The sequence below is a fragment of the Trichoderma harzianum genome (genome assembly GCF_003025095.1).
Source record: "Trichoderma harzianum CBS 226.95 unplaced genomic scaffold M431scaffold_29, whole genome shotgun sequence".
Taxonomy (NCBI): domain Eukaryota; kingdom Fungi; phylum Ascomycota; class Sordariomycetes; order Hypocreales; family Hypocreaceae; genus Trichoderma; species Trichoderma harzianum.
The window spans coordinates 196,934-219,330 of record NW_020209277.1 but is presented as its reverse complement, the minus strand read 5'-3'; the positions used below and the strand labels follow the sequence as shown (position 1 = coordinate 219,330).

The 22,397-nt window shown below is 52.3% G+C and overlaps 6 protein-coding genes across 6 annotated transcripts; 3 read left to right on the top strand and 3 right to left on the bottom strand.

Annotated features, from left to right (window-relative positions):
- The first annotated feature begins 135 nt into the window (after positions 1-135).
- On the top strand, positions 136-1,597 carry M431DRAFT_514003 (hypothetical protein). Its single transcript, XM_024920136.1, has 2 exons — positions 136-393; positions 497-1,597. The coding sequence occupies exons 1-2, from the start codon at positions 390-392 to the stop codon at positions 1,201-1,203; spliced, it is 711 nt and encodes a 236-aa protein (XP_024767775.1). The 5' UTR covers positions 136-389; the 3' UTR covers positions 1,204-1,597.
- Positions 1,598-1,639: 42 nt separating this feature from the next.
- On the bottom strand, positions 1,640-5,454 carry M431DRAFT_129003 (hypothetical protein; the record flags this gene model as incomplete). The annotated part of the gene is made up of 9 exons (XM_024912386.1): positions 1,640-2,551; positions 2,604-3,026; positions 3,084-3,537; positions 3,608-3,753; positions 3,806-3,846; positions 4,026-4,440; positions 4,493-4,532; positions 4,599-5,314; positions 5,380-5,454. The coding sequence occupies 9 exons, from the start codon at positions 5,452-5,454 to the stop codon at positions 1,640-1,642; spliced, it is 3,222 nt and encodes a 1,073-aa protein (XP_024767774.1).
- A 1,024-nt stretch (positions 5,455-6,478) lies between these two features.
- M431DRAFT_535868 (hypothetical protein) lies at positions 6,479-7,054 on the top strand (the record flags this gene model as incomplete). Its single annotated transcript, XM_024920972.1, has 2 exons — positions 6,479-6,612; positions 6,730-7,054. The coding sequence occupies 2 exons, from the start codon at positions 6,479-6,481 to the stop codon at positions 7,052-7,054; spliced, it is 459 nt and encodes a 152-aa protein (XP_024767773.1).
- A 2,639-nt stretch (positions 7,055-9,693) lies between these two features.
- Positions 9,694-10,053, bottom strand: M431DRAFT_514002 (hypothetical protein). Its single transcript, XM_024920135.1, has one exon. The coding sequence runs from the start codon at positions 10,022-10,024 to the stop codon at positions 9,794-9,796; it is 231 nt and encodes a 76-aa protein (XP_024767772.1). The 5' UTR covers positions 10,025-10,053; the 3' UTR covers positions 9,694-9,793.
- Positions 10,054-10,523: 470 nt separating this feature from the next.
- Positions 10,524-19,693, top strand: M431DRAFT_100845 (hypothetical protein; the record flags this gene model as incomplete). Its single annotated transcript, XM_024911266.1, has 5 exons — positions 10,524-14,350; positions 16,897-17,414; positions 17,448-18,470; positions 18,561-19,058; positions 19,119-19,693. The coding sequence occupies 5 exons, from the start codon at positions 10,524-10,526 to the stop codon at positions 19,691-19,693; spliced, it is 6,441 nt and encodes a 2,146-aa protein (XP_024767771.1).
- Positions 19,694-20,985: 1,292 nt separating this feature from the next.
- Positions 20,986-21,888, bottom strand: M431DRAFT_100933 (hypothetical protein; the record flags this gene model as incomplete). The annotated part of the gene is made up of 2 exons (XM_024911272.1): positions 20,986-21,248; positions 21,492-21,888. The coding sequence occupies 2 exons, from the start codon at positions 21,886-21,888 to the stop codon at positions 20,986-20,988; spliced, it is 660 nt and encodes a 219-aa protein (XP_024767770.1).
- Between the last annotated feature and the right edge of the window lie 509 nt (positions 21,889-22,397).

The following is a 22,397-nucleotide window of genomic DNA, read 5'->3' as shown; positions in this document are numbered from 1 at the left end:
TCTCCAAAGCAGCCTTGGAGTCAGCCAGCCATTCACATTCTGGTGCCTGGTACTAGAATAAACTAGAATCATCGCTACTTAATCTGCCCTCTCTCTCTTCTCCTCTTTGTGCAATTAATTCTATCCTTATAGGCAGTGTCTCGCATATACATACAAGCCACCCAACCAACCAGCTCACGAGACTCCTAAGACGTCACACCTGATCCCAGCCTTTTTTCACCTTGGCGCTTATCTTATCCGTACATACACCAACCTACCTTACCAGTCTTTCCTCACTCTCATTCATCCTCACTCAACCAACCAACCACTCACACAAACCATCGCATCGCATCGCATCGCAACTTCATCAGCGCAAACACTCTTCTTCTTCAACCCTCTTATTCTTCATCATGGGTAAGTCACCCTCTCTCTCACTCACTCTCACCCTCACCCTCACTACTCTCACCTATTCTCACCTTCAAACTCATCATCAACACCACTAACATCAGCAATCCAGGCCGCCACGGCGTCAAGAAGCGCCTCTACCTCAGCCCTCCCGACCCCGACATCGTCACCCGCCAAACCCACGTCACCCGCTACATCCCCGAATCCCCATCCCCATCGCCCCCTCCCGTCGAATACATCACCCTCCCACCTCGTCCCCCGCCAGCAATCATCCAACTCCCCCCTCCGCCGCCTCCCACGCTCCCTCCAGCGCCGATGCCTCCTCCTTCTCCTTTTCCCGCACCCGTCTACTCCCTACCTCCTCTGCGCCGGCCCACCCCCGAACCAGAATTCATCGAAGTAATCGCCGTCAGCGAGGACGAAAAGGACGACAAGAAAAAGAAGAAGAAGAAGAACAAGGACAAGCACCACCACCGCTCCAAGTCCCGCTCCTCCGTCTCCAGCCACTCCCGCAGCCGCAGCCGCAGCCACCACCGCCACCGCGACGACGACGAATTATCTCGCTACCACGACCGCGACAGCCATCGCGACGTCGAGGAGTCGCGCGATAGAGAAGTCTACATCGAGAGGGAGCGATACGTCCCCTACCCGGTCCCCGTCCCCATGGAGCCTCAGTACAAGACGTATCGCTACGTCGACGCCCCGCGCAGCCCCGCCCGGCGCCGGGCGTCATCGCCCTCTCCGCCGCGGTATATCGAGGAGGATCGAGAGCGCGATTATAATATCCGTATAAAGGATCGCGAATACCGATACGACTAGTGCTTTTTGAATTGACAGCTTCTTCTTCTTTTTTTTTTTTTTTTTTTTCGTTGTCTGATATTTCGATATGGAATTGCTTTTTTTTCGGGGGAAGGAAAGGTTTACAGAGGGACGACTTGGGATTGTCTACTTGCAATACATCTATTTGCAATACATGTATGGAACGGCTCCCATCTTATAAATCTAAGAGTACATATGGGAGAATCACGATGTAACGAAATATTACGTTTTACCACTTGGGTCACATACCCCATAACGAATGCAATTTACGTCACGGATGGTTATTGTTTATAAATAGTAGTCTTCATTTTCATCCTTTTTGGCTCTCATTTCTGCGCTCGTAAATTTCGTAAATTTCGTAAATTTCGTAAATTGCTCAAGATTAACGCGCATGCTTGCAAGACGTATATACCAACAGTATTTGCCGCAACATGTCTCAGTACTTGTAAAAAGATGTCCTCCGTCTTCGTGGCGGCGGCATACTAGACACGGGAACCTCAATAGTATCCGCATATTTCCGCACAGTCGGACGTGAATATCGAGATCGGCGGTAGGTAGCCGGCACATCCTCGCTGGCACGGCTCACCGAGTCGTAATCCATACTCGACCCAGATGACCGCGAGGCACCCTTTGATGAGCGCCAGCGTTTGCCAACGAGCCAGTCTGTTGCGTTGCTAAGCTCGTCCATCCACCATAGGCCGGCAATGATGATGATGACCGTCACGGGCAAGGCAACCACCCAATACAGCCACTGGTCAAAGTCCATGTTGCGGATGTCGTTGGTGTTCATGCCAAAGATGCTCGAGATGGCGCTCAGCGGCAGGAAGATGATGGTGACCAAGGTGAAGGCGTAAATGGCATTCTCTTGCCTATCCTTGGTCCACTCCATTTTATACGTAATCTCCCGCTCCAGATCCTCCGCATACTCTGTGTTTCGCCGGAATTCGTACTCTCTCTGGTCAACGAGGTTGGCACAGTCGGCGAGAAAGAGGCTTCGAAACCCTCCCATGTCCGTCGACGACAACTTGGAAGCCGTCTCGAGTTCGTTCAAGAACTGAACGCCAAATCTGCCTTGATCGTCTGCGCCGCGTCTAACGATTCTCTCATCCTCAAAAAGTCGAGGATCTCTGCGTTTCATACCGCCAAACTCTCCCCTCATACGTGCCGGCATTTCCTCCCCATACCGTACCATGAAATTTCCGTCTGTAATGCTAGTTCTGTTTCTCAGCATAGCTATTATATTTCTCTGTCTTGATAGATTTCGCTTAATGGCAGTCATTTCTTGGTTGACCAGATCAATACGATGCTGATATGTCCGACTGGGGGCCTTTGTTGTAATGTCCGTATCCTAGTAATGGTTAGCAGCTGTGGCTCGTCCTCGTTTAGATGACATTTCATACCAAGGAATTGAGATAGAGCGAGTATGTATCACAAATATCATCATATTTGCCCACGTCGTCATGCAAGAGGTTGAGTGCTATCAGTGACATGACTTCTGTTGGCTGCATGACAGCCCTGTCCAAGAGATTTTGGGAGGAAATGCTTTCAACCATTTTCTGCATCCCTTCTTTCAGCAGCGATCTTGCCTTTGTCATATGGTTGTACCAGCCGACCTCATAGGCATAAGTCAGGCCGAAAACAATGTGCAGCCACGCAGTCACAAGTTCACGAGGCAGTTCCATGGCGGCGCGGTCTTCCTTGCCCGCAAAGGACATGAGATTCTGAAACGATTGTACGTCCTGGGTCAACTCCCAGAGGGTACTTCTGAGTGTTGAAACCGGAGTTGAATACGCGTGAACATCATCTTCGTCAAGTTCAGGCATCTATTACAGTTGGATGTTAATCAATGCATACAAATGGAATTGCCCAGAAAATCTTACCTCCATCTTTTTGCTTAGAGCACCCCAGTATTTACCCGTTGTAGGACCGTGGAACGTGAGAGGAAAGAATAGTTGAAACAACGTGTCGGCCATGTTGAAGACGTCGAGCCTTTCCTCATATGAGCGGCGGACTTTATCGCTCTTTTTCTCTTCAATACGGGCACCCAGCTTCTCGAGTTGCTCATTAACACCGTCCCTCGTCATGAGTTCGCATCTCTTATATTCTCTCTGTGCCGTGTAAGAAGTCTTTTCTGTCAAGAACTTCTCGGCCGCCGATAGTTGTTCCTGAAGGTCCTTGAGAATAGAATCATTGGATGAGTCTGCAATCTTCGACAAAAGTGTAAAAACGTGCAGGTATTCTGGTGCGGTTGCCGACTGTTCGGGGCGCTTTTCAGATGCCTTGTTGGCCGTTGCATCTGGTTTCAGAATTGTTCGTAGCAGATCGGGTGCATCTCTGATGTATTCATTAGCCACATTTCCACCAAACAGCCATTCCGCTAGTGAGGATGCCGGGAACACCATACGCAATCTTCAATTTCAATCTCACATCACTGTGTTGCCCCTCGGCTAGGTTCAAGATTTTGCCCCAGTTTTCTGTTGTCAACTGGTGATCTTTGCGCCAGAATTCGAGCTTCCGTGGCCAAAAGGGACGAAAGTGGGAGATGAACGCCTGGAATCACTCAGCCATGTTAACGTTTGATAGATGTCGGAGAGATACTTACAAACCACGTTTGGCATTCCTTTGTTGCCAAAGACCACATTACTGCTCCCCCGTACGATACGAGAATTCTGCCCGGTCCTCCTCCTGCTTGGCCGGGTTCCGTGTTCATTTTCACGGTTGTGCCTTGCAAGTGCGACTGCGGCATTGTACCACAGGTGACGAGGACGCCAGTTTGGTGTCAGCAGACTAGAAAGTTTTGCGGGAACTTGTAGAATACCTACTGTTGCCGACAATAAGGCACCACAGTTGCGAGATGTGAAAACATTCCCCTCGCGGAACTTGGCCAATCTGGCACACTGCTTGGTCCATGTCTCTCTGTTGGCCACTGCGAGAGTATTGGGATTGGAGTAAAGTCTGAGCCGGGAATAGTGCCGTATTCGAAGTTGAGACGGATTCAGAATATTGCTGTAGATGAAAATACGGTATACAGATCCAGTTGGCTGCATGTGAGTCCTCGGAAGGTTTCTTATTGGACGATTGTATCGGAGTCTGGATGCATCGTGGCTCCATGTAACCTACTTTTGCACCTTGGGGATTGTATCGAGTCTTGACGCACTGCCGCTTAACTTCGGCTTGCAGGTTAGCCACTGCCTTTCTTTCAGCATCACGCAAGTAGATTTGGCGTGATACTTGGACCTGCAAGGAATATCAGCCTGGAGTCAGCCACGGAATATTTAAGTTTCAATACCCAGAATGCGTCAAAGTTCATTATGTCTTGGCGAACATGTCTGTATAAGAGTAAGCACATGAATGGGGACAAACAAGCGTGTATAGCGGGCGGAGTTGGCACTTACAACCATCGGAACAGAGGCTGCTTTTGGCCTCTGGGGTCGTGTAGGAGTGTCAAATTCACATCGTGCTGAGCCCCAAGCTCCGCTGTCCCGGAGTAGCTGGAAGAATAAATCCCAGGAGCAGTGATGACGTTGGAAAGAGGGCGTTCAATTTTCTGTGTCGATTCGCTCTCAGTTGTTGGGGTGTCTAGGTCAGACAGTTCGGCATCCTTTGCTGGGTCCTCTGCTGGAAAGACAAAGTGAAAGTCGTCAAACGCATCAATGTCTTCAACGATGGGGCTCATGGGACGGACACGATACCCGTCTTCTTCGGCATCGACATATCGTGCCCGCGCTCGCGGCTCATCCTCATCCCGTCTCTCGATAATGATCTCCTCCCTGGCAGGGCGAGAGTCGTCTTGTTCGTCGTAATCTCTACGCCTTCTAAAACGCGTAATCCGATCATCGTCATCTGAAGAGGCCGCATGATGAAAAGCAGTGGGAGACTCCGTGATGACGGCTTCCTCTGTCGTGAGCTCAGCCCCTGAGCTTTCTCTGCCCAAGGTCCGTCGTTGCCGCAATACGGGGGAAGGAGATGATCTAGCAACCCGGCTGCGAAGTATGAATGGCCCTGAAGATGGCTCAGCTTCATCATTGGATTCCCGGCGGTGGACGAATTCGTCTCCGCTCTCATTGAGGAAATCGCGGCGTGTAAACTCTCGCCTTGCACGTTGAGGCGGCTACACGCATCCGTCCGGTCAGCCATCATGGTGCTATACTTGGACGCACGAGTACGAGTACAAACCTGAAAATAAGCTTCAGAACCCCCAGTGGAGCGGCGCGGGCGTTCTCTGCGCCGTATGGAGTCGTCGTACGCCATGCCGGAGATGATTTGCCAGTTGAGGCCTGACTCAGACACTGGGATCTGCTAAACTCAGGAACATGGAGACGAGAGTTTGGCTGGAGTTGATTGATGTCGCGGGAGCGGTTGATTCAGCTGGTGTCGGGGTTTTAGTTGATTGGCATCACGGAGATGGGGGCATGTAATTGTGTTGTTGTTCTCTTGTGAGTAGCAGTGCTAATGCTCCTCTTTTTTTCCTCATCATTTTTTTCTTCTTTAAATCGAATCCTGCGGCGGCTGAGAGAGGCTGAGGCTGATCATGCAAGAGACGACCAACACATGACCGGGATTGGATCTTAGTGTCTTACTTTGTCTGCATCCCCGCCCCGAAATGGATGGGCAGGCGGTGAAGGGAACACAGATAAGCGGGTGCAAATCGTCAAGTATTTAGGAGAAGGAACCAAGGTTTACCCCTTCTCTGCATGATGCCATATTATCCATTGTGACTGGATCTACGGAGAGCGAAGTATCTACTGAGATATTGTGATATGTTTTCTGTCGAGTATATCAAGCAGTACAAGATGACAAGGCAGCTGATGTCGATGGAGTGCTCGATGGAGTGCTCAATGTATTATATATCCACAAGGTGGGTAGACATTTGCATTTTTCATGTGAAATTGCCCAGTAGTATGCGATCTCACTTTCAGAAAACATCAGCTTCAATATGCTTCTACCGCGAGTTACCAAAGTAACCCCCATTGGAGTCCCACTTATTTCATCTGCTTAACACAAACGTACTTTGATGGACTCAAAATAACACTTGTCCAAGTGCGGGCATAAGAGGTAGGTGGTAATAAGTACTTGCATCTGCTGATCAAATCTCTGCGCGACCAATGTTTAGCTACAGCTGAAGGGGGGCTGAGGAGCAGGAATCGAGTTTAGTGCCTGTAACTGCACCGTACCTGACGATGCAAGCATTTGCTGGATTCGGTTGACTGCAAGTACATAATCGTACAGCAGTGTAGTAAGAGTACCGAGATGCCCTCAATGCGCCACTTGCCTAATGGCTACTAGCACAGGAGGAGGTTACAGACAATTGGATCGTGGATATTCAATGCGAAAGTGCCTGCAACAAGGACCACGACTATGCTTAATCCACCGACTCTGCTCCGTGGGTACTGGTACAGTACTAAGGAGGTAGGCATCGTACCGTACACGTATCCCGTCGATCTGGTGCTGTACACGTACAGTAATATTCATCCATACGAGTACTAATTAATGTACGGGAATAGCTTACTTTACCCTGTGCCGAAGGATTCGAGTCGAACAACGGCGCCAAGGCAGATGGATGGATATTGCTGTGGTTCATGCCGCCATCACGTCAGATGGTTCGTCCTACCAGAGGCTACTGTACGGTGCCGAGTTACAGTATGAGTTATCCAGAGTCATCAATCACAGGCCAAGATCAAATCAGGCCAGACCCAGACCAGACCCAGACCCAGACCCAGACCCAAGCTGCGCAACCACACCATCTGCGAGTGGCACCGCATCACAAGATCCAGACAAAAAACCAACAACGACGGCTGTGCCTGAAAGCGGCCTAAGGCGAAGCGTCTTTTGCTCCGAGCACGAGGGCTAATTGGCGACTAGGTTGATTCCCCACCGTTCCCCTACTTTTAATTTACGAAAGGCGACGTGCAGCCAGCCATAGCTGCAGGGGGGCCAAAGCGGTGCCTTGCTGGGATGGACCTTGCTGGGGGAATTGAATTGCCGCTGTCTTGCGTCCAAAGGAGCGCGTCAGCCGCCGTGAGTGTGCTTGCTGCGAACCACAAGAGAGTTCAGGACTGTGTGCCATTGGAGGCCAAGCCGGAGATTGCTGGCAATGCAAGGAGGCCCTCGATTGCTCCGTCCTGGCGCTTGGGTTGTCCTTGTTCAATTTGTGCCTGGGATGGGATGAGGGCTAGCTGGGCTGGCGGCTAGCCGAAATCTCCTGCGCTTTAAATGAGGACATGCACAAGGCACGGAGGAGTTTCTCCGTCTTTGGACAGAGGCTCTACTGTCGGGCGCAGTGCCCATTGCAGTCAGGCACGCGATGATATCAAGTTGAGGGCAGACAGACCCGACCACGTGGGCGAGCCGTGCCTTTTTTGATTCAGAAGAAAGCATGTGCCCGTTCCTGTGCCTGAGCCTTGTTGGGGATGGAGACCACAGGCAAGGCAAAGCTTCCGAGGGGCCCGAGCAGACGGCACCGTCTCGATCCATCCTGGGCTGGGCACACGCCATTTTTCGTCTCCATCTCTAGGCGAGTTGAGACTTGTGGAGGCCATTTGATCCATTATTAGTCGGACATTCCAGAGGCAAAGTTGTGGGGATCAAAGACGATAGAATCAGTCAGAGTGAAGTGATAAGCTTCCATGTTTGATGGGACAAGTAGCCGTCGGACGTGGCGATGCAAGAAAAAAAAAGTTTGTCTGGGATCCATCGATTAATCCGTCAAACCTCAGTACCCAGCTTTTTAGACTTGATAGAACCAGACTTCAATTCTTTTTTACCTTTATCCTTCCTTAGCTTTAGTAATCGTCGTCAAACTTACTGCTTGACATCACCGCCTTTGGTGGTACGAGTAGGCAGGTAAATCTGCCGCTCTCGCCTCCATTTTATTTCATCTCCTCTGCTGTGTGCAAATCAAATCTCGGCCTGGCTTTTTCGCTGTGCCCCGAGCCAGCCCACACGCCCTCGGTTGACCTCCACCCCAGCTCAGCGATTCCCCTTCTTATCTCGCCGTCTGCTGCACCTCGTTCGCATTGGGCTCGAGGGCCGATCACCCAAGGGTCGATCGACGTCGCCGTCGTTCATCGCCCAGCATCTGGTGGGTTGATCTTTGCATTTGGCGGAGACGAAAAAAAAAAAAAGGAAAGCCGAGATCGAAGCCCCCGCGAAAGACGAAAAGAAGCGAAAGACCCCCATGTGAAGAAAAAGAACAAAGGAAGACGAAGAGAAAAAAGGAAGAAGAAAGAAACAACATCCAACCCGGCCTGTCTGACCTCATAATAACGGAGCACCGGCTGGCCTTTATTAGTGCTCGTTACATGCTCCATATCCAGAATCCATATCCATCCATATCCATCCTCCTCTCTTCCCCTCCCCCCTGGTGCCTGGACCTGGATCAGGACCTGGTCACAGCGCTTCTTCTCTCTTGTCTTGCTCGCCTCCACACTTGGCTTCACGGTACTTAGACGTGCATGCAGCGCGGATCAAGGGTGAAGCGAAGCACAGCCGGCAGAAGCTCAGAACAGCCGCCCTCCACCTGCAATTTGCTCCCCACGCAGGCACGCCATCTACTAACTGTTGCGTCCCTATTGCATTGCATATTTGCATATCCGTCGTATCGCTGCTCTGACTCTGCTCTGCAACTCTGGCGTGGGCACGAGCTCCCGGCACGAGTCGCAGACGCAAGACAAGACACACTAATCCATCATTTTCAGCTGCCTTGCGACAGACGGCCGTGGTGGATAGCACAGGACATCACAGGGCTTGACAGGGGTTTCAACGCCCATTTCGCCCATCTGGCATCTGGCACCGATATTGATTTGAGACCGGCATTGATTGGCATTTCGCAATCTACATACATTGGCATTATCATTTGGCGCTGACGAATCGAACGAATCGAATCGCACCGAACCGCAGCCCTCTCTCGCGCCCAGCCTAACAACGGCCCATCCTTGCTAATAATACCCGTACCTGTGCCTGACTCCCCGACAATCAAATCAAATCAAACCCCCCCCCAAATCAAAATCGCCAGCCATGTCGACGTCGCCCAGCTCGTTTCCCGGCAGGGCTCCGGCCTCAATCACAACCAGGTGAGCAAGCAGCGAAATCCAAGGATCAAAGGCCAAAGAAGCGACCGACCCTCCCTGGCCTCGCTAGCCTCAGAAGCCCAGAAGCCGTCGTCTGTGCTTCTTTCGCTAGCCCGCCTTTCCCTGCCCTTCATCCCAACCCAAAACCACAGCCAACAGTGTCACTTCGCTCTGCCTGTTCCTGGCTGGCTGCTGTCCAACCCAACGGCTCTTGTTGGTTCTCGGAACGGGCTTCTGCTTCTGCTTCTCTGGGGGAGCTCTACATACAGTAGTGCCGCCTTCACCACCAGCTGCGAAGAAGAAGCTCTGCCCGCCGTCTGCCACTTGATGCTTTCTGCACAGTCTTCCTCTTTACTGCTCTCATCTCTCTCTCACCTTGCCCCCTGACCCCTACCCGCCGCGGTGAATCGCCGCTTCGACGTTGCGCAAGGTTGCCCCGTCTATATTTGGACCCCCCGGTTTCATCTTGCCGCTTACTATACTATCCTCATTGCGATTGCCCGGTGCTACGGAGTACGGAATTACCCTTGACACTCATTACCTTTCAAGCCCATTTCGTTCTTTGTTTTGTCTTTTGCTTGGCTTGACTTGACCTGCCTCGGCTCTACTCTGCTTTGCTTTGCTTTGCTCTGCTCTGCACCGTCGTCGCTGTTTGGTTGCTTTTTGCTTTTTGCTTTTGCTTTCGCTTTTCGTCTTTGCTTTTGCTTATGCTGATGCCCGCCTCCGACGCAACCACAGATCCTCACGCCCATCCATACCCAGCCCGCTGTCGTCGCCGAGCTACACAGCGTCCTCGCTGACCACCCCGAGTCCTCCTTGGCCCGGTACCGCCACGAGCCAGAGACGCCCGCCGCCCATTGACACGCGATCTAATAGCAATACGACCCCATCTTCTGCGGGTGGGCACACTACCTTCTATTCCGACTCGTCCAACCCCTCCAGCCCAGACGAGGAGCGCCCAAGGTGCGTCGCCACATCATATGGGCATGACCCCCCGTTTATTTAATTTACACGAAAAAGAAAGAAAGGGAAAAAAATAGCAGAAAAAAAGTGGTGGAGGAGATAGACAGACAAACGAACAAAGAAGAGCATGGCCTGCCGTCAAATGCTCATTGAGATTGGGGCACGTTCTAACCCGCGCTGCATTCTAGACCAGATCTTCACGCCGCCCCGAATGATACTCACAGCGTCCGCCTACCTGTGAATCCGAAGCCTGTTGAAGGCTCGTCGAGCAAGGCGCCCGCCTCAGCCATGGCCAGTCCGACGACATCCACCGCACCCAGCGGTCCTACCACAGGCCTGCCTCGCAATTCCTCCATCGACAGTGCCATTTCCGCCATCTCCTCAAGCGCGCAAGCGAATAATACCACTAATAACCAGGCCAAATCGGAAGAAATTGCAAAATTAATACAAACCGCCGGCAGCCCCGAGGCCGTCATTCAGTATCTGCTCAAAGAGAAGCAATCTCAGGCACAGCAGAACAGCCAGCTATGGCGCCTGGTTGACAAGCAGAGGGCCATGATCTTGGGGTTGAATAAAGATTTGGAGGCAGCCCTGAAGGACAAAGAAAAGTACAGGAAAAAAGTAAAGGAGCTAATGGCGAGTCCCTTGGTAGTAAAGCCGCCGGGCAGCCAAGAGGATGATAAACAGTCAGACACGCACAACGATGCACGACTTCTACGCCAGGAAGTCGATTCACCAAAGGAGCCAGTGGTGCCTTTGCCCAACACCCCAAAGCTGGACTCTGAGGGCCAATTGGGCTCGCCGGTGGACATGGCTCTAGCTCCCTATCCAATCACCCCTCCGGCAGACCGATCACACGCACCCCCTTCGGCTGTGGCCGAGCTGTTGGATCCTTCAGAGGAGATGCCCAAACCCCAGGAATATGCTCTGGACCACTATGACCACGACGCGGAAGAGCAGGCGGCAGACCAGGCGCGGAGAGATAGAAACAGCGAACAGCTGAATGAGATGCCATACAATGCCTCCCTGCCTCCGTCGCGCAGCCTGCCAAGCCACCCGCCCAATAAGCCGCCGCCAAAACCTCCCGCCGCCAATGCCCCTCCGACAGTGACCATCATGGAGCCCACACCACAGCCGGACGAGGGCATTGGCAAGTTCCCTTCGCCACCGCGGAAGCCTCCCCCTGCGCCTCTTCAGCTCCGGCAGGAGATCCGGCGCCAGCTTGACTCTCCCACCATTGAAGACTCTGATTCCGACTACGACGACGTATTAGAAGTAGATGAGATTATTCCTGAGAGCCGCGGCCGCCGACGAACGCGCGAGGAAGACGATCGTGAGCGCGAAGTTTTGGCTGTTCAGGAGGTTGAAGTGCGGAGCGCATCCAAAATGGCCGAGGCCGGAATGGCAGAAGCCCCCAGCTCTTCCACTGTGCCCGCCAGCTTGCAGCCTGGGATGCCCACCGCATCTCTGGATGCGGTTCTGAATGGGACCAGACCCCGAGAGTTGACTGCTCCCATCCTCAGCCCTGGCTTGCCTGCCAGCCCCAGGCCATTTGGGAACCCCAAAATGACGCTTGGCAATCCTCCAATGTCGCCAAGGGGCGGTCCATTGTCACCACGACCTCCACGACAACCGATTCCCATGCCGCCTGGTACGCCCATGATCGTGCCGCCCACTGCATCATTGAGCGATGGAAACCCGCTCAAGAGGGCCATGGAGGCTGGGGACTACTCCAAGGGCGCTTCGAGCCCAGTGGAACGAACTGCCATCTTTAGAGGGCTTGTGACTGACGAATACCCCGACCTGCTGCTACCGCCAAACGCGTTGCCTTCCATCGCCATAAGAGTCGCGTCGTCCCGCATGAAGCCATCCAGAGCAAGTCTCTTGTCGTTGACCCAACTCGAGGAGGACCCGGTCTTTACGCTTGCCATCATTTCGCGGGCTGACGGAGGCGAACTTTGGCGCGTGGAGAAGGACTCTGCATCTCTAGCCAAGCTGGACCAGCGACTGAAGCAGTGTCCTGCTTTTACAGCCAAGACGCCAGACAGGTCATTGTTTACCGGACATGCGCCTGCCAAGATTGATGCCCGAAGAGCCGTCTTGGACCAATACATGGATGAGCTTCTGAATACTCCCCTTGACACTAACGCAGCTCTAGAGCTTTGCAAATATCTCTCTAATCATACCCTGCCTCCTAATGCTGACGAAACTGGCCAAATGTACAAACCCAAGGAGGACAACGCATCGATTCGATCGGATGGTCGACCCACTCGCAATGGTTATCTTACCAAGAAGGGCAAAAACTTTGGCGGATGGAAATCGCGCTTCTTCATTCTCAACGGTCCTCTTTTGAAATACTATGAGACTCCTGGTGGCGCTCATCTCGGCACTATTAAGCTTCAAAATGCTCAAATCGGCAAGCAATCTCAAAACAACGAAGCCAGCACCCCAACGGCCCACAGCAACGACGAGGAACTAGATAGCCAATATCGCCACGCCTTTCTCATTCTCGAGCCCAAGAAGAAAGACTCCAGCAACCATGTCAAGCACGTGCTGTGTGCGGAGAGTGACAGAGAAAGAGACATTTGGGTGGAGAATTTGCTGCAGTGGATCGACTACCGAGATCCTGAGGATGAACCGCCAGCCACAAGGCCTGTTCATGATCGTCAGACATCTGGAGACCAGATCAACAAAGCCAAGAAGGGAGGCAAAGCGAACCAGCAACATCAGACGTCGGGCTCAGACACGCTAATTGGAGTGAGATACGACTCTACCCACCCTGGAGACGCTCCGCACCAGGGCAACCATGGAAACCGACCAAAGACATCCGGCAGCCAAAGCGAGCATCACCATGCGGACTCCCACTCGAAGATCATTTCCGGGCCAAAGGACCCTCAGGTGATTTCGGATGCCTCCTCGTGGGGAAGCAGAATTGGCCTGACAGCACCACCTCCGGCACCGGCCCCCTCGCATGATGAGAAGAAGCAGAGGAAGCGAAGTTTCTTTGGGTTTGGACCCAAGGCGCGCACTTCATCTGACGGACAGGATTCCCTGTTTGGAGGCAGCGAAGGCGGATCTGGAGCAACTCCGCCACAGAATGGCTACCACGGCCCTGTTCGCCACGTTTTCGGCGCACCTCTGGCTGAGGCTGTGCGATACAACCCCCCAGTGGACGTCGACGTGCCGCTGCCGTCGGTTGTCTACCGCTGCATCCAGTATCTAGAGGCTCAAAACGCAATTTTCGAAGAGGGCATTTTCCGGCTTAGTGGTTCGAATGTCGTCATCAAACAGCTTCGAGAGCGCTTCAACAACGAAGGCGACATCAACCTGGTCACCGACGAGCACTATTACGACATACATGCCGTGGCGTCTCTCTTGAAGTTGTATCTGCGAGAGCTGCCCACAAGCATACTGACGAGAGATCTTCACTTGGAATTCATGTCGATAACGACGGAGATTACCGACAAGGACGAAAAGATGGCAGCCCTCAACGAGCTATCACTGCGGCTGCCCCAGGCCAACGCGACGCTGCTCAAGTACCTGATTGCATTCCTGATTAGAATCATCAACAACTCGGACATTAACAAGATGACGGTGCGAAACGTGGGCATCGTCTTTTCACCGACGCTCAACATCCCGGCGCCCGTCTTTGCCATGTTCCTCCAGAATTACGAGGCCATTTTCGGAGTCGACCCTGAAGAGTACGAGCTGCCTTCCCCCATCTCTGAGACGGGCAGTCATGGTCGATCGGACTCTGTCGGGCGCTTCGATCCGCCGCCTGGTCGTCCATCAACATCATCCGGGAGCGCCTCTCCGCGCCATCAAGGATGGCCGGAATCCATCCGAGACCCAGCGAGATCAACACCGACGCCTCCTCTATTGCAGAACCTGAATGCGGCGCGAGGGTCTCCCACTCCGACCGGGGCAGCTCGCCATAGCTACGAGCCTTCCTATATGCTTCACCAGAGCCCTAGATCAGTCTCTCAGCCAATACACAATACTGGCGGCGGGCCATCAGACGGTCCAGTTGCGCAACCGCCTCACCGAGCCAGCCCGGCATACGAACAGTCTCTTCTCCCCGTGACGGCAGAGGACCAAAACGGCAATCTTGCTGCGTACGATCAGGGGAATATGTCTAGACGCCGGGAGAGTGCCATCATGATGGGTGGCTCGTCGGGCTTGCAGCATCAACAAGGATCAAAGAGTCGCCTACGCGAAGAGGCGCATTTCTAAACGTAATATTTGCCGATTAAGACTTTTTCCAATTTTTCAGAAAGAGGTTCAACTTTTTTTCTTTTTTGGATTGATTTAATTGTTATATCATTATTATTTCGCATGCAGGACATACCCCCTCTGTTCAATCATAGCGATGATACCAACGTCAATTTTCAGCTTCAATTTCGTTCTTTTTTTTTTCTCACTCTTTCTCTCTCACCGTGAGTGGTGTTTACAACTATATACTGCGACAAAGCTGGAACAAAATGTCTAAACTAAAGTCGGGAATGGCATGATTCTTCTGCTGCCTTTATTTTTTCTGCGTGTTGTTAATTTCTTCTTTCCAAGTTTCTCCTTTTTTGACCCCTGAAGCATACCATGAATGGATCAGACATGAGAGACATTTACTATTTTCCAAGGCAATCAATCCATTGGCCCTGTGTGTATATATATGTTGCAGTCTAAAATGGCATGGGTATTTTGCTGTACGGGTTTTACTGTAACGCGTGATTTGAGGCGGCTTGACTGGGAGGAACCAGTCGTGGAGTTATGCTGAGCTTTATTTATTTTGGGAGGGGTCAGACGATGTTTTTTTATCGTCTAGTTTTTTTTTTATTTCTCATGCCCTTCCTGAAGAGATGAGGCTGTTTTTTTGCCTGTTGATAACATACAGACAGCATGGAAGTAGTTGCATGGCGGAACCTAGGGGGCGAGCCTAATAAACGAATGGCTACTACAAGACTACAAGACTACAAACTATTATTTTACCACACGCTTATACGAACGAACGTTTTCTGAATGGTATTACCGGACAATGCAGGAAAACGTTGTCTTACACTTTGGAGTGAAATGAGCGTCCTCTTCGTATACTCTGGGATTTCAGACGCCGACCGTCAATACTTGATGCTACCTACTTCAGTATTATCCCTGGTCAAGCTAGCACAACCTCGACGCCGGAGCAACTTCAGAGTAAGATATACATTGGAAGAGGCATCATTGGCCCCTTTCCCGTTTACACCTCTCTCTAGTATTTAGTTCCAGCTAAGTAAATCTGTTTCCAGAATAAATGGTAATCATCTTGTTATTACATATTACATGCTACCTACCTAATATAGCTCGTGACGTCGATCATGGGGGAGAGAAAGAGCTGAAAGGACGTGAGTGAGGCATATATTCTGCACACGCGAGCTTGTATGGATGGCACGGATCAATATTAATAGCAGCTGTACTGCAGAGTAGCAGTAATATAGAAACACGGAACACGGAGTAATAGCAGAAATACCCCAGACTGGAGACTGGTGCGTCTTACATGCATGTTACCCAACGGGAAAGAAATTCCCGCGACCAAAGGGGCAAAAGGTTTAGAAGCTAGAGGACCGGCGGTAATCGAATCGGCCGTTCAGGATTTTAGGCTGTGTCTCCGTCCGGTCGGCAGTACCGGAAGTTAAGTTTTCTTGGGGGTATGTATGCTGGATTTAAGGCGGAGTGATTGAATGAGAATTGAGCGAAACATTCGTTCGAGACCCATCAGGGATGGTAATGATGTATTGTATACCTATATAGGATTGGACTGATTGCAGTTACTGGAATAAAGTCCGCGGAACAAGCGGGCCAATGCATGTGCTCCTTTTTTTTTATGTTTTAAACATCCAATTATGTTATTCTTAAAGACTATTTTAATTTTGCATAGCGAGGGATTATCCTGATTGTCCTGGTCTGATTTCAGGGTGGCACGTGTGGCTTGTTGATGATGCAAAGAACCTGTTTCTTTGCTTCCCTTTCCTTTCTGCCTGTCATATTCAGTGTTAAGCTGAGCCACTTTTTCTTCCTTCTTCCTTCTAAGCCTCGGTTTCTTTGTTCCTCCTTTTCCCCTGACTGAACTTTTTCGGTCAGTCTTCTTCCCCTCCTCCAATTGGTTGGTCCTAGAGGAGAGAGAGCGTGTGAATTGTTTCCTGTTGTGTGTTGGAAAAAGTGTCTCTTTTGTTCTCTCTTCTTTCATCCCCTAAACTCCTGCGGCTTTTGCAGTCCAAGCCTCGCTTACATAACCCGTCCCATGTCCTCTCTGCCTTTAAACCCAGCCAAATTTTAGAATAAAAAAAGAAAAAAAAAAAAAAAAAAAAAAAAAGTCGGCGAGTCGGTGCCAACGCGTCGGAAACTCGGCGGCAGAATCGCCGTTTTCACCCAACTTCCCATAGCCATTTCCACCAGACATTTGGCCCAGGATAGCCTATTCCAGAAATCGAAACCGCCCATCGGAGTTCCGAATCGTGCGTGTCAGTGTGTGTCGTGTGGATTACTCTTCTTCTTCTTTTCTTTTTCTTCTCTTCTTTTTCTTTTTCTTCTTTTCTGTTTGGATGGACCTCGATCCTCGGTTGCGGCCTGGTGGTGATGGCGAGGCGACCGGGGTGAGCAACTCGACTCCAAGTCCGGCTGGGCAGCTGTCGAGCGCTTCGTTGGCTGGGCGCGGTCGAGACAATGCCGACACGCCGTCGACGGTGGGCAGCACGCCGCAGTATCACCAGGCGGATTATGCGGGAGCTGGAGGAGCTGGAGCTGGAGCTGGAGGAGCTGGTGTTGATGCTGGAGGAGCTGCGGGAGGAGACGCTGACGCAGCAGCGGCCGATGCAAAGAAATCGAGAGCTTGCGAGGCCTGTCGCGGGCTCAAAGTGCGCTGCGAACCCGATCCCGTCGACGGCGAGCCCTGCAAGCGATGCCGCAAGGCTGGCCGCAGCTGCATCGTCACCGTGCCCACCAGAAAACGCCAGAAGAAGACGGACAGCCGCGTGTCGGAGCTGGAGAAGAAGATTGACGCCCTGACGGCGAGCCTCCACGCAAGGGCCGGCGTGCCTGTGCCTGGCCTCAACCCGCTGGTTGGACAGCCTCAATCGCAGCCTCATCCTCAATCACAGCATCGACAACACCAATCGGACTCTTCCACGGGCGGATATCAAGCAGGAGGAGGAGGTGGAGGAGGAGGATGGGTCAATCCGGCGGTAGCAGGGACGGTCAGGCCGTGGGGAGGCATGGAAGCATCACCATTGATGCAGTCGGCATCGACACCTCCCACGCGAACACCACAAGACGACGTCTCGACTTTCCAGCCGCCCATCGTCATGGCCGGCCAGAAGCGAAAAGCAACAGCTGACCGTGATTATACCCTCGGACCCGACGACCACAGCCACAAGGCCCTGACGCCGTCGACAAGCTGGTCCGGCTTCTCCAGGCCTACCGAAGGCGACATTGTCGACCGCGGCCTCATCACGATGGAACATGCCACGGGGCTGTTCAACAAGTACAAGGAGCACATGGTGCGACACCTGCCGGCCGTCGTGTTCCCGCACAGCGCCACCGTCATGGAGCTGCGCAAGACCAAGCCCACGCTGTTCCTGGCCATCATGGCGGCGGCCACGGGCGAGAACCACTCGCTGCAGCGCGTCCTGCAAAAGGAGCTGATGCAGCTGTTTGCCGAAAAGGTCATTGTCACGGGCGAGAAGAACCTCGAGCTGGTCCAGGCCATCCACGTCGCCGTCATCTGGTACTGGCCGCCCGAGCACTTTGAGGAGCTCAAGTTCTACCAGCTCATCCACATTGCCGCCGTCATGGCCATCGACATTGGCCTCGGCAGAAAGGGAGGCTCGAGACGCGGCCCTCCTCCCTTTCGCCGCAACCCGCCGCCCGATTCCTCCAGCATCGAGTGTCGCCGGACGTGGCTGACGTGCTTCTTCCTCGCCCTCAACACGTCCATGTCGCTGCACCGCCCCAACCTCATCCGCTGGACGCCCTTTATGACCGAGTGCCTGGAGATTCTCGAGACGTCGCCCGACGCCGCGCCCACGGACAAGTACTTTTGCCACTTGGTGTGGACGCACCGCCTGGCCGAGGAGGTGGGCTCGCAGTTTTCGCTGGACGATCCGTCGACGCTGGTGAATATCACGGATGCCAGGACGCAGTATGCGTTGAGGGCCTTGGAGAGGGACCTCGACAAGTACATTGCGTCGATTCCCAAGAATCTGATGCAGCGTGAGTTTTACTATCTGATTTCTGCTTCTATGGTCATGCTCTACCTTACTGACAATGTAGAAGATACTCTCCGGTTGAACTTTAATGTAGTCAATCTCTATATGCATGAAATGGCCCTTCACTCAGATACCATGTCCGACCAGTGGCGACCCCCCTTCAACACCGACGCCCTCAAAGACGGCATCGTCAACTCCGAGCCCCTCTCCGCAGCCCACATCAACGCCCTCTCAGCATGTCTCACCGCCATCGACGGCATCTTCAACACCTTTTTATCCATGGACGTCCTCAGCATCCGCTGCCTCCCCGTCTTCAACTTCATGCGAGTCGCATACGGCGTCGTCATCCTCATCAAGATGTACTTTTCTGCGTCCAGCCCGGGCTCGGAAATGGGCAAAGTCATTCACAAGGACAACATGCGCGTCGAGTACTACCTCGAGGCCCTGCTCGACAAGTTCCGCGCCACGGCCGCAGACAACAAGTGTCGTCCTGCTGCAAAGTTTCTGGTCGTGTTGGCTATGCTTCGCAGCTGGTTCTTCAAGCAAGGCAAGGAAGGAGGTGGCGGTGGCGGAACAGGATCTTCTGAAGATGGTGATGGCCCCTGTTCGTCATCGTCGCAACAGAAGCAACAACAGCAGCAACAATACACAGCTCAGGGCACACAGCAGCAGCAGCAGTTACAACAACAATTACAACAACAGCAGCAGCAGCAACTACAGCCGCCTCAGCAACAATCTCGACAACAAATTGTCAACACTCCGCTACAACTCTTGTCCGAAGTCGCAACCACCGGCCGAGACGGCAGCGGAGGTGCGGCAGCCCACATCTTCGCCGGCCTCAACGGCGCCAACAGACATCACCCCCAGCCCTTCTTCCACGACTCCGTCTCCTCGACCGGCACACCGCCCGCGTCCGTATCCAACGCCTCCTCCTCCATGCCTCAGCAGCAGCAACAACAACAAATCCCGGGCCCTTCCCCCTCGTCCACGGATCTCGATTCCGCCATGGCGCCGGCTTTCCCGCCCTGGATGTCTGCCGCTCAGCCCATGGTCCCCACAGACTTGGACGTGGGTTCCATGCCGACGAATTTCGACATTGAGGGCTTGAATCTCGCGGCTTCAGATTTGTCGGACATGTACGAGAGCGGAGCAAAGATTGTCATGAACGAGCCTTGGTTTACGGATGCTTTCCAGGGGCTACCGGACCCGAATCTATTCCCCTTTTGATTTTATCCAATAGAGCATTTGGGAAGAAAAGAGGAGAAAAGAATGATACCTATGGAAGATTGAAAATATAGTGCTCATCTATATATGGGGATATATATGGTCAAGCAAACAAACCCCCTTTTTCGAGGAGTTTCGTTGGAAGGGACTATTTTATGGATTTTTCTTTTTTGGATTATTGTCCCTACGTCTTGCGGATTCCGTGGTGAGCGAATCCGACAGAGCCATGTGTTATTGATCTTGATTGGAATGGACTGGAATGGTCTGGGCCGGACTGAACTGGCTAGTTTTGTATATGGATGGAAGCGGTGTTTTGCTATGTTTGTCTGTCTTTCTTCTTTTTTAATGATCAAAATACCCATCTTTCGTTATCTCCAACTACTACTCTGCCCAACGAGCAATTGTACGTACTTACAACGCATAATGTGTATAAAGTATTTATTACTGGCCGCTAGTAGTTCAAAGAGTCATGCACAAATATTACGTGAATTGTCCCCATGTATTCTAGATAAGTTTCCATTTCAAGTTGTCCTATCAAAATAACAAGCTAGATAAAAGCAATCTTTCTCAGTTTGAAAATCATATGGCCAGGATGCTCTCCCAGTTCCTAGAGTTGGCCATTTCCCATCGCTAAAAAACCAGCAACGCCGACGCCAGCACATTGTCAGTCAGACAATGCCAGAAGCCTTGTCCTGCAGCTCGTAATTCATTCTTTGGCTTTCGTCTGCCAATATGTCTCCCCTCTCCCGTTCAAATCTGATAGTTATACATGAGATTGAAAAATAAGCCCCAGCTTATCCTTGTGTCCCTTGTCCCATCTCCCATGGTAGTTGGTGACGAAAATGTCAAAAATCCCACGCATCCGCTGCGGTGTCACGGAAATCCCCCACGCAAATTAGCAAAATTGTGCATCTGATCAGTTGGCTCTTTTTTCCTGCATCGTACTCGTACGATGTGTCTGTTTTATAAGTTTTTTTTGTGGTTCGTTCCAATCGAGTCAACGTCAACTGCGGTGCACAAAAGTGTACAGCCGCTGAGTTAATAAATCAGCGGCGTAAGTAGCCTCAAATCGTACAAAAACGAATAAAAGAACCAGACGCCGGTAAAAGCACGGAACTCTGACGCAGTAATAATCGAAAGGTCGCTAAAGAAGAGCTGAATGGCGCAAGAATATGCCAGCGCGAAGACAAGCAGAACGCAATGCAGTCATGAATGGACCAAGCAGTACTTTCGCAGCTTCCAGTGGCGATTATAGTCATAGCAGTAGCCGTGGAAGTGCAGTGGACTTGACATGCTCAGTCCATGTAAAAGTCGCCCTTGAGGATTCTCTCCTGGAAAGCATCGGGCTTGGGGCGTTCCGGCTGCTTGGGCTTAACAGAGGCTGCCTGTGCGGGAGGCTGCGGCATGTCGGAGATGGACTTTGAGCGGTCATGGTTTGGCATTGCTCTCGGTGGAGAGTGGGAACCGGTGCCCTGGAAGGAAAAGGAGGGGCGAGCCCCGGTGACGGAGCTCTCGGCGCGGGATCTAAGCTGTTCGGACCAATTGAAGCCAAACTGGTCTGTTCGAGAAGGGGGATTGTCAGAAGAGACTCTTGGATGCTGGACGTTGCTTGCCTGAGGATGAGCGGATGGGGGCCCGTGAAGGCTGGACCGGCGTCCGACTCCGACCGCGGGCCAGGCGCCAGATATGGAAACCTGACGCTGGTGCGGATAGGACTGGGACATCAACGGTGTCCACTGGTCCCCATGACCACCCTGGTTGCGTCCGAGGGATGACGGGGGAGGAGACTTTGGGGATTTACCATTTCCGGGGCTGCCTCCTGTGCGCAAGTTTCTCATGGCATTGTTGCCTCCAAAACTCATGTGGCGAACAAAAGGCGTGGTCGGGGCCGTTCTAGGGCCGTTGAAGGCATCTTCGTCCTCAATGACGTTCTCGTCAATGGGATCCGAATTATTCGAGTTGGTGGACATGCTGCCACGTCGCATGAAGGAGGAGTTGTTTGAGGGAGAGGTGCCAGAGAGACCAATGGTGGTGATTGACAGGCGCCGTCTCTGCGAGTCTGCATTGCCGTTGCTGGGGAAGGGAGGTCCGCTTGAGCCATTCGACGGCCCTCGCTGGAACAGGTTGGACAAAGCAGCCTGGGTGATTGAGCTGCGGCGGTGGCCGGAGCCGGGACCGGGGCCGTTTGTGTCGGACATTGCTCTGTTGTATTTGTTGTATGGAGGGGTGGAGAGAAGAAATAAAGTCTGAGAGCCGAGGAATATGAATAGAGAAGGTATAAAGGCAGTGAGACGGAGGGAAGCAGAAGGAAAAGAGACGGCGGGTGACGGTGGTTTGGTGGTGACGGGAAGCCTAGGGCGGTGGTTTTGCGAGTCGTTTGTCCGTGATTTGGATGGTTTGTCCGTGGTGGGCGGTTAGACGGTGATAGTCGAGGAGAACCGCAGAATTGCCCGCGGGGGATGACGTGTGCGACAAAGGAGAGAGACGACGACGATGATGTCGTTGGTGATGTGTAGATAGGAAGAAGAAGAAGGAAAAAGAGAAGAGAGAAGAGAGAAGAAGAGAGAGAGAGAGAGTAGAGTTGAGAGGCGAAAAGAGGGGATGGCGGCACGTGGAGGATGCTTATATAGATGGTCCCAGATGGAGCGAGTTTGAACTGTCTGGGGGGCCTGTTCTGTCTTGTGTAATGTGTACAGTAATGAACAGA

Bases quoted from the DNA above. Each gene is read 5' to 3' on its own strand.
- M431DRAFT_514002 (XM_024920135.1), bottom strand. From the start codon at position 10,024: ATGGGCGTGAGGATCTGTGGTTGCGTCGGAGGCGGGCATCAGCATAAG.